Raw genomic sequence first — 15,308 nt, 5'->3', positions numbered from 1 at the left:
ATGAAGGTGATGATAGAATCATAGCATTGGAAGGGACCCCAAGGATCATCTAGTCCAACCCCCTGCCATGCAGGAATATGCATCCGTCCAATACAGGCATAAAACTTGCAACCTTGGCATTATCAGCACCACGCTCTAACCAATAGACTCAATCCATCACAAAGTCAATCTCTGCATCCTTAAGAAATCATTTGACTTGCTCATTATTTCAAGCATATTGAATATTGCAGTCTGAAACACTGTATAGTAGAAATTAATCCAGTAATACTTACAGCCGATCATCATCATAGCAACAGCAAAGATCTTCTCTCCATCCGTGGTTGGTGCAATGTTCCCAAATCCAACACTGGTGAGACTAGTCATTGTAAAGTATAACGATGAGATATAAACAGAATCCTTGCTTGGCCCTCCTTCCCATTTTCCACTTCCTGACCTGTTAAACTGATACGGTGATCCTATGGATTCGCCCAGCTGGTAGAGCCAACTTTCGTTCCGTATTGTGTTTTTATCCTCATTGATAACTTCGTAGTCCCCGATACTGTACCAAATGCAGGCCAGCCAGTGGGCTGCAAGACCAAAGACGCACACCAGCAGAACCAAGACAGCTGCTCCATACTCAATATAGTGGTCCAGTTTCCGAGCCACGCGACCAAGCCGGAGCAGCCTGACTACTTTAAGGGAGCTGAACAGACTGCTGATGCCCTAGAAGAACGAAGCAAAACAAAACAAGCTGATTAGCATTCGGCATTAAATTATTTCATGTCTTTTGTCAACCATAACCTTGAGCTTTAGACGTCCAAGGTGAAGCCTGGGCAGACCAAAGACATGGCATTCTATAAATATGATGTGTTCTATAAACAGGCAGAAGGTTGGAGACTGGGGTTTGTATCCCATGTAGAGCTAAGTTAAAGTCACCTAGTGGTATATTTGCTACACTGGGGGAATGTTGTTGCACAAGGAAGAACAGAAATACATTGTCGAAGACTGCCGTGCAACAGATTGCACAGCAAGAATCAGCTACTGTGCAAGGGAAAACACAAATGCATTTTCAAAGATTGCTGTGCAACATGAACCAGTTGTTGCACATACAAACTTTCACTAGTGCAACTTCCGTTTAGCGCAAGGGCTCTTGGCGATTGTGAAAGAAGGAAGTTGGATATGGCTCCATGGGCCCAGTTGAAAGAAGGTTGTGCTGAAATCCATTAATCGGCCATGATCTAAATAGGATTTAGGAATTAATACTGTCTCTGGATTGCGGCACAGGTATTATGCAAATGGTAAAAAATGGCTCCATAATTTTAAAAACATACATGTCATCACCAGATTGCTGCAAATTCAAGACCCCGGATGACCTACCTGCTCATGGTTTTCCTGTATTAGGTTACCCTGGGTACCTCCTGGTTATAAGCTTATCCCAAGAAACATATGGGACATGGCATATAAACCTCCTCCCTCTGGCATTTTCTTTTCCTATTCACTCTTTAAATGTTTATACATTCCATTGGTTTGCCATTACAAAACATCCCGTTTCCAACCCTTTGAGGTACACATTTTTTTTATTTCACACTGAAATTGGCTAACGCCTATGCTCTGAAAGTATGGCATTTCTTGTAATCCCCATTAAAAACAAGAAATTAATTAAGAGCTGTGCAGACGTTGCAATTTGACTGCTCCTCTGATTCTTCTCCACCTTGCTCCAAAATGTGATGCACCTCTGGGAAACAAACAACACCCTAACTCTAATTAAAACATTAAAGCAAGATTAACAAAAACATCGCACTAATTATACAACTAGGATCAGCAATACCAACAGACACTTGAGCAAAATCCCTTTCAGACTTTTCCATTAAGCCCCTTCTTATTCACACAAGGTGGGGTCTGACAGGCAACAACAGAAAAGGTGAGTGTTCGGGGGTTTGTTGTGTTTTTTTTAAAAAAGGTATCTTTTTGGAGCTATTTATATTTTAAAATCTGTGTACCACAATAAGATCCCCGCTCATGGTGACATACAGCATATACAACACAATCCAATGCCTTAAGAAATACAGTGGTACCTCAGGTTACATACGCTTCAGGTTACATACGCTTCAGGTTACACACTCCGCTAACCCAGAAATAGCGCTTCAGGTTAAGAACTTTGCTTCAGGATAAGAACAGAAATCATGCTCCGGCGGTGCGGCAGCAGCAGGAGGCCCCATTAGCTAAAGTGGTGCTTCAGGTTACGAACAGTTTCAGGTTAAGAACGGACCTCCGGAACGAATTTAGTAGGTACTTAACCTGAGGTACCACTGTACATACACCAAAGCATCAGAAATATTTTGGCCACTCATGATTTGAATGGGACCACGTTTGTCATACCACAGTGCTAGTCCTGCCTTCTGATATCGGTGCACTGAGCACGTTTTTCTGCAAAGGACCACCTATGCAAGAATAACTGCTTGAGTATCTGGGCTCCATGCAACCAGACCATCCAGTTGTATTTGTGTCTCTAGCAAGCAGAGCCTGGTCCATTAGCAAGGAAGAAGGCTCACCAGAGAATACTGGGTTGCTGCTGTTTTAGCAATATCCCCATGTAACTCAGCTTTCAGGCAATCCGCAAGCTCTCCTATTTCAGAGAACTTTCCATCCAGCAGCATAAAAAGAGAGCAACATTTCAGATGTACATATAGGAGCACACCAGGATTCAAGTGATTGAAATTGAAGAGTTGAAAAAAAAAACATGCACTGTTGAGAATGAGCTTTCAGCAATTTACAGGTGGCATTTGCACAGCTGATAACAGTCATTTTGCAAGCGTTTTGTATTTGCAATGAAGGTACTGGAGACAGTTGTAGAGGCTGAGAAATGGAAGCACTCAAGCTGGATCTTTCTTCAAAGCTTTGCCTAGTGCAGTGAAGAATTTTAATTCCCAGGCACACTTTCTGAACACCAGAGGCAGCATTACTTTTAAGGCTAAAACAGAAAAGCTTGAGAGGAAATAGTGGTTAAAGTGGTCTCCTGTGGGTGGTGGGCAATCTTTTTGCCCATGAACATGCTGAGACGTGGGCTGTTTTGTGGGCCGTTTTGGAAGAATGGCAGATCAAGATGGTGGAATACATAGAGTTGGCAAAGTTGACAGGGAAGATCCGGAATCAGCGCGACGAACTGTGTCAAAAGGACTGGAGCAAATTTATCTTTTATATGAAAGAACATTGTAAACATCTGAAAACGTTTGTAGGTTTGAGTTGAAATGTTTTGTAATGTGAATATAAGAGACTGATTTACATATAATGAGGTGAAATATAAAAAGAAGATAGAAGGTAAAAAAGTGGTTATAGAAATGCTAAGAATTTAGTAAAGATGTTCGGAAGTCAGAAAGAGGGAGGGAAGGAGGTTGATGCTCAGCTAGAGCAATGTTTTAGGTTATAGAATTATGTAACAGAATGTGATTATGTTAAATATGGAAAACTTATAAAAATTATTATAAAAAGAGAGAGAGAGAGAGATGTGGGCTGTTTTACAATTCTTAACATACTTCGATCTTGCCCATGTAACTACTTTCCCGGCATCTTTTCTATTGCATGGGATAGATTGTGCACTGTGATTCATACGTAATGTTTCTCTGTATTTTGAAAGGTCAGCCAGCAGCTCCAGTCTTGGCTGTTGCTGATGAGATGTTTTGGCATGACTCTTACCTCTTTAAAGCAGGGGCTGGGAACCTGTGACCCTCTGGATAATCATAGAGTTCTGGAGTTGGAAGGGACACCAAGGGCCATCTAGTCCAACCCCCTATAATGCAGGAATCATGGCTAAAGAATCCCTGACAGGTGGCCATCCAACCTCTGTTTAAAAACCTCCAATGAAGGAGAATCCATCACCTTCCAAGGGAGTCTATTCTACAGGTAAACAGCTCTCACTGTCAGAAAGTTCTTCCTGATGTTTAGTTGGAATGTCAAATCTGTGTCCAGGGCAGCTGTTTACCAGCTCCATCTGGTACGCAGGCTGAGACCCTATCTGCCTGCAGACTGTCTCGCCAGAGTGGTGCATGCTCTGGTTATCTCCCGCTTGGACTACTGCAATGCGCTCTACGTGGGGCTACCTTTGAAGGTGACCCGGAAACTACGACTAATCCAGAACGCGGCAGCTAAACTGGTGACTGGGAGTGGCCACTAAGACCATATAACACCGGTCTTGAAAGACCTACATTGGCTCCCAGTACGTTTCCGAGCACAATTCAAAGTGTTGGTGCTGACCTTTAAAGCCCTAAATGGCCTCGGTCCAGTATATCTGAAGGAGCGTCTCCACACCCATCGTTCTACCCAGACACTGAGGTCCAACACCAAGGGCCTTCTGGCGATTCCCTCACTGCGAGAAGCCAAGTTACAGGCAACCAGGCAGAGGGCCTTCTCAGTAGTGGCGCCCTCCCTGTGGAACGCCCTCCCACCAGATGTCAAAGAGAACAACAACTACCAGACTTTTAGAAGACATCTGAAGGCAGCCCTGTTTAGGGAAGCTTTTAATGTTTGATGTACTACAGTATTTTATTTTATTTATTTTTTATTTTTATTTTTTTGGAAGCTGCCCAGAGTGGCTGGGGAAGCCCAGCCAGATAGGCGGGGTATAAATAAATTATTATTATTATTATTATTATTATTATTATTATTATTATCTGAATAATAATAATGCGTTTCGGCCCTACCATCTGGAGCAGCAGAAAACAAGCTTGCTCCATCCTCCATGTGACAGCCCTTGAGATATTTGAAGATGGCTATCATATCTCCTCTCAGTTGCCTCTTTCCCAGGCTAAACATACCTAACTATCTCAACTGTTCCTTATAAGGCTTGGTTTCCAGACCCTTGATAATCTTGGTCACTCCCCTCTGCACATGTTATTGTGCCAGATTTGGTGATGTCATCTTCAGAGATGTTCCAAATTGAACAGTTTGGGACATTTTGGTCCACCATCTTGATTCAAAATGGCATCCAATGGTATCTAACCTTACTACCTTTATAGTAGAAAAGGGATTTAAACAAACAAAACAACAACAACAACACAACCTTGGATCAAGTCTGAATACTGAATAGGTGTCGCTGGAGGGTTAAGGAACAGTCTTAATAGGTATTCTGATTACTGGCAAGGTTTGAGTAATAGTTTGTTATAAGAGAACAAAAAATAACAGAGCACATCTCAAAGCAAGAAACTTATGCCTTGTAGGAGACATGTTTCTCCCTTCAAATTGCTTTTATTTAAAGTGTCCCGTGTTAATGAATATTTTTGGAAATAAATTATTGCTTAATTCTGGTCATCAGGCATTTATGGAAAAGTTTGTTCAGTCATGCTTAAATATCATTTGCGCCAACATTTTTGTTTAGGCTTGCTTAATGCAGTGGAAAATCTCATTTCTTTTGCCCATTAATATACGTTTTTCATATTAACATATGTTTCTGGGAAAACAGAAATACTGCTGTTTCGTTTTTAATTCATGAATTTGTAATAATTACATTTCTTCCATTGTTGTTTTTCTTTCATGAAAAACACATATGCAGCTTTTGCTGAATGCTTAAACAAACCATTAAACCTCTGGGGTCTTGGTTAATTGAGCACAAAGTGGGGGCGGGGGCCAACGAGTCAGTAAAGCAAAGTAATTTGTAGATATTTAGAAAAATGGCCTACAACCATGCAGTCCTTTGTGCTTTACTAGTGTTAACTATGAAGCAAATAAAAATGTGCATTAAACATGAAGCAACTTTCCAAACTGCAGAGATAATGCTCAGCTTTTATTTTAGCTTCCCATTTTAAATTCTTGGCTCTACTCCTGAAATCACCTACTTCCCATTACGCGAGTCCCATTGGTGAAATAACCGCATTCTGGATGTCGGCCAAGCATGTGACTACAGAAAGAAGCGTGTGCCTTAACGCTAAAAGAAAATAAAGAGTGAATATCCTTACAAACACATAGGAATCAGAATTACTCCAGGCATCATCCAAATAACCCAGTTCTATCTGCACTGAGTGGCAGGGGCTCTCTGGGGTCTTGGGGAGAAGTCTCTCCTGTCACTTGCTAGGTGATCCTTTTAGCTCCTGGAGACACCAAGATTGAAACTAGGATCTCATGCATTCTAAGAATGTACTCCATCCACCAATATTGGGCTAAAGCTTCCCCCAACAGTAGCCCAGGGCAGTAGAAAGGGGATATTTGCCAGCTGAGAGGTGATTCTCTGCAAAGCCATCTACTGCCATGGCTCTCACTGCCAGACCAAGAACTCCCAGCTTGGTTTCAAGGAGCAGCCGGTACAGAAGAAGCATAGATACATGGCTAAGTGCAAGCTAAGGTATTGATCCAACAAGCAGCACACACCCTGTGCTTTCCTTCTGAAGTCGCAGGGGTCCCAGGACTGGGCAAGCCAATGCATATCCTCCAACATTTCTCCGATGAAAACAGGGACAACCTACGGGACATTCCAGGATCAAATCAGAAACCAGGATGGCTTCTCTAAATCAGGGAAATCCCTAGAAAATAGGGACACTTGGAGGGTCTGCAAATGGGCCTTCCTTTGAATGGGCTGAGTCTGCAAGGTTTGCTCATGCTGATGTCTTCATGTCCTTGCAGATGGAGGTATCTGACTCCTCTGCCAACCTGCTTGACCATCATTTCCCCCCAGATTTTGTTCTCCATTCCCTAGACCAGTAGTTTTCAACCAGTGTGCTGTGGCACCCTGGGGTGCCTTGAGGGCAACACTGGCCTCTGTCCTTCTTTCCTTCCCTCCCTCCTCTGATGCTCTCTTGCCTCTCAAAGTCTTCCAGGCTACAAGCTCCCCAGGAGAATGGTGCCTCTGGGGCTGGCCAGGGGGTGCTGGTTGCCAGGAGCTGAAGCAGCCTCAGAGCAAGCAAGCAAGCAAGCGGGCGAGGGAGTCTAGCCAGCCAGTCCACCATCCCTTGCTGTTGGGAATGAATAGACAAGTGGGAGACCGGGCAGGTGCTGCACTGGCCTTTCTTGTGCTTCCTATGTGCAAGGTGTGCCTGGTGCTGAAGGGGAGCCTTTCCACCCGGCAGGCCCAGCAGCGCCCACTGCTGCCTCCTAAGATAAGGTACTGACCTAATGTTCACCTTTGGTCAGTCTCCATTAGGCCACTAAGGCTGGGTGCACCCTCTTCCCAGGCCCCTGTGTGAGGAGACACCTCTTTTGGGGGCAGGTGGGGCAGCTCAGAGACCAGGGGTGGTGGCTTCAGCTGCCTAGAGGAGAGAGAACTCCCAAGGAGAGAGAAGAAGAGAGGAGGCTGAGGAAACACACCACAAAGAAGGGTGTTCAAAAAAGGGTGAGAGGCTGCCAGCTCTGCAGGCAAGGGGTGACATAACTGGGTTCCTGAGACCCACAGAGGTGCTGCAGAAAGAATGCACTTGGTCAAGGAAGGCATGGACTACTGACCTCCCTGCTCTCAGACACTTCTTGATGTCCCAATTTCACCTTCCCCACGTTCCTCAGGGTCACCCAGTTCCAACTCCCTGAGCTCCTCCAATTCCTCCTCAGGATTCAACCTTTCCTTCCATTATGGTTCCGTGGGGCTCAGAGCCATATGGAACCACTGTCATGCAGTGACCTGCTACGGATGGTCAAAGCCAACTATAAATACTGGTGACCCTTTGGCAGCCAAATGGAATGCCAATGGAGTTATAGCAGTGATTATGAATGGACAACTGTCAAAAAATAAAATAGCCCAGCTTTACCTTTGTGCTGCTCAGTTTTTGCTATTTGTTTGGAATGAAGGAATAGGTTCTCTTATCAAAGTGACAGATGACATGAAATGAAGAGGGATCACAACACTTTAGGTTTCTGATAGAGCAGAGACTGGGGCTAAAACAATATGAAATTCACTAAAGGCAAATGTACGACACACCGTCATGCAGAAAAGAAAGAAGGAGGCAAAGATTCAAATATTTATGAGCGCAAATGCTACTTTTGAAAAGCAGTGCATTCCTACTGGAAATTATAGCAGAAAATCCACTATACAGTCCTACCTTGGAAGTTGAAGGAATCTGTTTCGGAAGTCCATTTGACTTCCACAACGTTCAAAAATCAAAGTGCAGCTTCTGATTGGCTGCAGGAAGCTCCTTCAGCCAATCAGAAGTCGCAAGAGCCCCGCTGAACGTTCGGCTTCCAAAAATAGTTCACAAACCGGAACAGTCACTTCCGGGTTTGCGACGTTCAGGAGCCAAAACGTTCAGGAACTAAGCTGTTCGACTTTCAGGGTATGACTGTATTTCTAAAACCCCATGCAGAGTTAGCTCCATTGTAGGACTTAGTCTGAGTAAACATGAATTGGATTGTGCTGTAAGAGTACATTTACGGTGTGCTGCTTCTGCGTAAGACTAAGGCATTGTTAGCAAAACTGGTATATTAAAAGCCGGGAAAGTAATTACCCTTTTCTCTTTAATTTTCAGCTATTGTTCTGTTCTAACAATATAAGAAGAGACCTGCTGGATTAGGTCAATGGCCCATCTGGTCCAGCACCCTGTTCTGAAAAACCCACAAACAGGACCTGAGCGCAACAGCACTCTCCCCACTTTGGATTCCCAGCAACCAGTATTCTGACAGTGGAGGTAAATTACGGACCCTCCAAGTGTCTCTGTTTTCCAGGGACGTCCCTGATTTAGAGAAGCCATCCTAGTTTCTGATTTGATCCTGGAATGTCCCACTTTTCCTTAGGATGTCCCTAGTTTCATTGAAGAAATGTTGAAGGTATGGAGTTATCCAACCCCCAAGCTCTCTGAAGGCAGTCCTGCACAGTTTTTAAAATGTTTTATTATGTTTTTATATATGTTGGAAGCTGCCCATAGTGGCTGGGGCAACCCAGTAAGATGTGTGGGGTATAAATAGTAAAATGATCATTATGGAATGCGAAGGCCTTGTTTTCTTCGGAGAAATGTTGGAGGGAAAGAAATTGAAACCATCATGGCTGGTAGGAATCATATCCAATTTCCCCATTTCGCCACACACAAACAGACTAGGAATGGAGGAGCTGGAAGGGAGAGAAGGACCAGCCGCTCACCACACTAAACTAATCAAATTTAGAGGCCTTTCCTCACTCTGAAAAATTGGTGAGATACCTCATCACCACCACCAATTCACCTTCTGCAAATGGCAAATCCAGGGAGCCATTTCCCAATAGCCCTAGTCTGAATAAATAAAAACACTTGGGATTTGAATTTTTACTTATGCTGACCTAAGGAAGACGCTAAAAGCTTTGGACAGCACACTGGGTGGTGAGTGGAGGTGCTAAAAGTGTGAAAAAGGTTGTTGCTGGGTTTTTTTAAAAAACTCTGAGTGACTCATGAGAAGGCAAGAGTTCACCCTGTATCTTTCCAGTGTTGAAGAAGACTATTTGTACGCTCACTGTAGCATATGAAATACAGACAAGATTACCAGCAAAACAATCGCTGAGGGCACAAAATACCAAATAGCCTGTAGGGTGAATAACACGGAGCCCATATGGTGAGCCATAAAACTCCTAGGGTGACCTTGGGAAAGTCACAAGCTCTCAGCCAGACAGGTTGGTTGTGAGGATCACTTGGGGTAACCTTTAAACATCTTGCCCTAAGCTCCTCAGATGAATGTGTGATACAAATGTGCTAAACAAATTGATTCAGGTTACACCTGCAAGCACTGAAGAAGACTTAAATCCCACCGTGTCGATTTTGCGTGGCGAGTTCCCGCCCCCCACCAAGGATAAATAAAGACACCAGACACCAGAATTTAAGGTTAAATGGGCGAATTAGGCCACAACTTTATTGAATTCAGGAATGAGAGGCATTGGCTTAGGCATTCGTCCTAACGACTATCCGGCTCCAGCCCATTTGCTGGAGACACGGGAAGGGTTAACACCACAGAGGGGGAGTCTCCTGCTGAGGCACGTCAACTAGGAGCTCCCCCGGGTCACCGCTCGGGGGCGTGCCTTTGGCCCACACCTCCATAGGCTTCGGACAGGGCCACGCCCCCCGGAGTCCTTTATCGGACCACCCTTCATTCTCTGGGGGGAGGTGATGGCGTTCCTCCCCCCCCCCACATCCTCTTAACCCCTTCTTACCAATGCCTAACCGCCAATGCTGAGAAGTTGTGACGAGTTGCTACGAGGTAGGCGAAAAACCAAATGGCTGTAAATTGCCAATTGGGAAAAATTCCTACCATGCCCCTTGCGGTGACAGACCGAAGTCCATAGCAAAGTCAGAAACCTACCTAAAAGGAGGGAGGGTGGGAAAACGTGGGGGCTCGCCGGCAAAAGAGGGCGAGCCCCGGCCGCGCCGGCCCTAAATAGGGCAGGCCACGCCCCCCCCAGCCACCCAATTAGGTGGACGACGCGGCCGGGATTCCCCTGCTCTCGCGGGGGCTGAAACCAGCCCCCGCTCACGTGGGGTGGGCGTGAAGCCCGCAACCCCACCTCCTGGGCAGGCCGGAAGTGGCTTTCTAACTAGATTTTTCATAGATAAGGCACTCTTACCTTGCTGTACACTCTACAGTACATGCCAGTCCACTAACTTGACCAAGCATCAAACCCAGTTCATCAAGGGCTATAGAAAAAATATTAACCCAGCACTGTTACTTCCAATCCCATGCTTCAGGGACAGGGAAGCTTCAGGCCTGCAGCTGTCACTGGACTACCACTCCCATCATACCTGATCATTGGTTATGCTGGCTGGGGCTTTTCTGTGGTGGCTCCCCAATTATGGAATGCTCTCCCCAGAGAGGCTCACCTGGCGCCATCACTTCATGTCTTTAGGCTCCAGGTAAAAACATTACTCTTTACCCAGGCCTATGGCTATTAAATAATCCATGGCTTGAAAAAGTGTGAGTGACAGGAAAGAAGCATTTTTGTTAGGGATTCTAGGACAAGACCTGCCAAGAAAAATTAAGAACTTATTTATGTATGCTACAACAGCGGCAAGAGTTTTGATAGCACAAGGATGGAAGAATGAGGAAATCCCAACGAAAGAACAGTGGCAAGAAAAATTGATGACTTATGCAGAACTGGCTAAATTGACATACAAATTGCGAGACAAGGACAACTGTGACTTTAAGGAAGAATGGGAGCTTTTTACAAACTATCTAAAAAGACAACAAAATGAACTGGACTCCTTGGCAGGGTTTGAATAAACATACACAAAATTATTGGTTGATAACATGATAGATAGGTAATGTAAGGATATGTACAAGTTTATAACATGCAGAGAATAATTATGTGCTGAGAAATCAGAGAGAGGAGCTGAGGGAAATCTCGGGGGGGGGGGAATAATGAATATTGTATGTTTTGAAATTTTTGTTTTGCTGAAATTGTTAATAAAAATATTTAAAAATAAATAAATAAATTGTTTGGGATGATAGCCAACTAAGTCATATTAGGAGTTAAGTGACCTCCAAGTATGACTAACATTGCAGTACAATGCTAACTATGTCTACTCAAAAGTAAGTCCCATTGAATTACCTGAGTACAGTCTTAGTCTTTAATGTGCCACAAGACCAGCTGCTGGTTAACCTACAACTGCATTCTCTATGCACAGTGCTTTTCCCCCAGGGGGTACCCAAGGGTATGCAGTACCAGCACCTCTTTTTTGTTGTTAAAAAGTGTGGCCCTTACTGTAACAACTTCATGGTGAGTAGCGGCACCTATTTTTCTGTGGGGGGGGGAGCACTGCCTTTGCACACTGTAGGCATACCATCATTGCAATACAATATGGTAACTGAGGGAAGCAGTTTGATTGTGTGTGGTTTTTTTAAAAAAGAAAAACTGCAAGCCCTCCGATTTTTATAAACCACAACAAAAAGCATTATCTAATCCCCTCAGTGCATGACAGAATATGAGCAATTTTAGGAAAGTATGGAAAGAGAAGACTATTTATATCTTTCCTGAGCCAAATTAAAACTGGCAAGGCTATGACAGATTCACATAAGTTCACATTCTCAAGCAGTTCCCCCACCCCCTCCATAAACAGAATATAGAAATATGTTCTTTCCATTCCAATGCTATGCACCAGGGACTGCCTATGTTTTACTCTCATTCTTATTTGTTGTCTGTTGAGCACATATAATGGGGGGAAATACTTCACACTTCTTGTCTCATTCGTCTTCTCTCATCTCTCACCACAGCTCCAGGAAAATTCCCAAGGCTGCGCAATTGGTCAATTAAATGGCTGAGCTAATCTCCTGGGTCCAACTGCTATAGGTTGCTCAGTGGACCAACTAGCTTTCGTTTGGGTCTTTGCCACTGTTGTTTTGACCATTTATAATTATTAAACTATTCATTACCATTGTTGGATGCAATTTATTATTTGCTGACATTTTACTGGGTTGATTATCTTTAAAAAAAATATTTCATGTTATGTGAAATGGAGGTTTGTGTTTTATGTTAATTGGTTTAAAATATTTGTTTCTTAACCATTTTCATTCTGGTTCATTCGGATTGAATTCTTGTGGGATGCAGTTTTTGCTGCATGCTTTTTTCATTTCTATGGGTTGCAAACTGCCTTACAGAAGGATTAAATTAAATTTAAAATGACATTCACAACATCAACCCAATTAAAACCTTGTTTGATTTTAAGAGCATAAAAAGATAGTTCTTAATCATTTCAGCTTTCTCTTGAATTGTGTATGGTTTTATGCTCTTTTTAAAAAGCGGGAATTAGGATAAAGAGAATAAATGAATTACCAAACCCTTACCAGCTACAAACTGGGACTACCCATGTTCTAATGTTCTAACTCCTTGATGCTCAGGAGTCACATATTTCTCTCCTTTCTTTCCCTGATCCCTCTCCCCATTTCACAGCTTTATGCTTGTGTCCATTGCTCTTCAGGTAGCCATTGGACCTTACTGCCTTGGTCAAATTACCGTATTTTTCGCCCTATAGGACGCCAGCCTCCAAACCAGGTCGGGGAACAGTGGGATGGCGGCGCTGCGCCTCCCCGCTGTCCCCCGAGCTTGTGGGCTGCAGGAGGGTGCCCCGTGCTTCGGGCTGCAGGCTGCTGCCCGCAAGCCTTGCGAGCCCGCGGGAACTCCCATCGGGCTTGCAAGGCTTGCGGATACTTTCCTGAAGCCTGGAGAGCGAGAGGGGTCGGTGCGCACCGACCCCTCTCGCTCTCCAGGCTTCAGCAAAAGCCTGCATTCGCCCCATAGGACGCACACACATTTCCCCTTCATCTTTGGAGGGGGGAAAGTGCATCCTATAGGGCGAAAAATACGGTAGTCCAACTGCCTTTGGGCTGTTCAACATGTACCAAGACACTCACTGCCTCGACACAGTGGGTCACAAAGAACAATATTCCTTTCTATGCTGTTTAAAGGGTTGCTCTGACAGCCCCTTTCCAAAGCAATGCCAACATAACAAGCTCAATTTGCTCTTCTTTGACAAATGATATCACCATATATTATCCCTGGGGTGTAATTGAGACCTTAATTTCTTTCGGCTTAATATAGACTGAGAGGCTTATGTAGGCTGCTCTGCTTTGTCAAGTTTTTTTTTTTTAAAAAAAAAGTTTAACGTTGTCAGTTGATGCAGAAATAACACCTTTTCAATAGCAACTCGGAGATAAATCGTCTTTTCTTCCTGCTGCAATAGGGGATTGGGTTGTGGGAAGATTTAAAGTTGTGCTGCACGTACTTTGCTTTAAGAAGTCTGAAGTTGTTACTTCAGAAGTTGGATCTTTTCCATGATGGCACCACCAAATTGGTGGAACGTCCTTTCAAAGAAGGCTCAGCGATCCCTGTACATTAGGGCTGAGCGATATCCAGTTTTCATCATCGCAATATATCACCAGATAAACATTGTGATATAATATATCATAATGCCTGAAATAAGGATGGAGCTATATAGAGGCTTCACAGTTTTTCCCGCATTGTGATTTTTTGCATAGCACACACACAAACACATCATGATTGCCAGGTCAAAAATTATGAAACTGATATGGACTTCAAACCGGATTTGGATGATATGTCGATATGTCGTCCAGCCCTATGGTTCAATGCTTTATTTATTAATTTTTTACAAGGTTACTGATAACTTTTGCGTTCTGCTGGCTGCTTAGGAATGGTTGATTCAGGCAACAAGAAAAGAGAGTCTGGCTTACAAAAAGGATGGTCTGGTTGCCCAAAGCAAAAGCTGTGTGCTCCAGCATCTTCCAAATGTAATGCAACTTGCAATACGATATTTTCAGACACCACAAAATAATCAAACAGATATGGTATGCCCCCTAAACACACATCGTTTCATAAACTTTGGAGTTGTTTTCTGCACTGGGCTTGGACTATGATAAAGTAGCCCTCACCTGAAGAAATAATAATAATGAGGCACACTTATATAAAGCAAGTTTCCACTTGTATTGGAATGGGAGATAACTCTATTAACAAGGCCTTCGGGCCAACCCAATGTAGTCTGTGAACATAGTAGTTTTGCAATACTTCACTCGCGATCCATTCCATCTCCTTTTCTGCTTTCTGTTCAGATTTCGAGCTCCACCACTTCTCCTTTCTCAGAGTACATGACATTTGTTTCTACTGAGGTGAAGGTTGTGCTTTGTTTTCTGTGCTTCTCCTCCATTACTTTAGATTGGAAGCTGAACATCTTCCTTGCCTAACATCAAGCTTTTCTCTAATTTATTTGGTTAAGCAAACGTTGCTTCGCATTACCAAGTAAATGCCCCATTCAGAAGGCGCTGAATATTTGGAGGATCAACAGACCCTGACTGGTGTCAGAGGGAAAAATCGAAACCCTCCAACATCACAAAAGTTCTCTGTGAGGAAAGAGAACAGCCAGAGCAATGAATCAAAGAAGTAGTGATGCACAATCACAGAAGGATAGTCCTATAAAGCTAGTGATAAACTCAAGAATCCTACTGGCTCCAGAGGACTGTAAACCTGACAGTACACAAAAAAGAAGAAGCCCATTGCTGTATCAACATAGATGAATATGTGGATCAGATCTGAAACATTAAGTTTGAGGTGTTGTGAAAAATCAGTCTCTAATGGGTCACGTAGTCATGTAAAGGTTTCACTCGTTTACTTGCTAGAGCATGCCAACAAATCAGATCTGAGTCTGATCATTTTTAGCACAGCTCACTTAATCCCTGCACCCAAAAGTCAGTCAGTTGCCATGATGCATGTGACTCAGCCAAAGGGGCTGGAAGCAGATGCCTGTGCTGGATTTTGTTTCTGGGCAGGGGGAAACAAGCAGGCAGCAGTAGCAGATTTGTCCCAGAACTGAACTCAACACACTTAAGCAGACACGGAGCAATGGATCCAAACTACAAGAAAGAAGATTCCAGCTAAACATTAGGAAGAACTTCCTGAC

The 15,308-nt window shown here is 43.7% G+C and overlaps 1 protein-coding gene across 5 annotated transcripts in view; it reads right to left on the bottom strand.

The window, feature by feature from the left end:
- KCNH1 (potassium voltage-gated channel subfamily H member 1) overlaps positions 1-15,308 on the bottom strand; it is a 230,935-nt gene that overhangs the window by 166,406 nt on the left and 49,221 nt on the right. For all 5 annotated transcript variants that reach the window (XM_083605032.1, XM_083605028.1, XM_083605030.1 and 2 more), the window contains exon 7: positions 273-702. In XM_083605032.1, the coding sequence (XP_083461158.1) occupies positions 273-702 (430 nt within the window). The remainder of the gene's footprint in view (positions 1-272; positions 703-15,308) is intronic.

This window comes from Podarcis filfolensis (genome assembly GCF_964270895.1).
Source record: "Podarcis filfolensis genome assembly, chromosome: 3".
NCBI lineage: Eukaryota > Metazoa > Chordata > Lepidosauria > Squamata > Lacertidae > Podarcis > Podarcis filfolensis.
The sequence above is the reverse complement of the archived record's forward strand: the minus strand, read 5'-3'. Positions and strand labels throughout refer to the sequence as shown.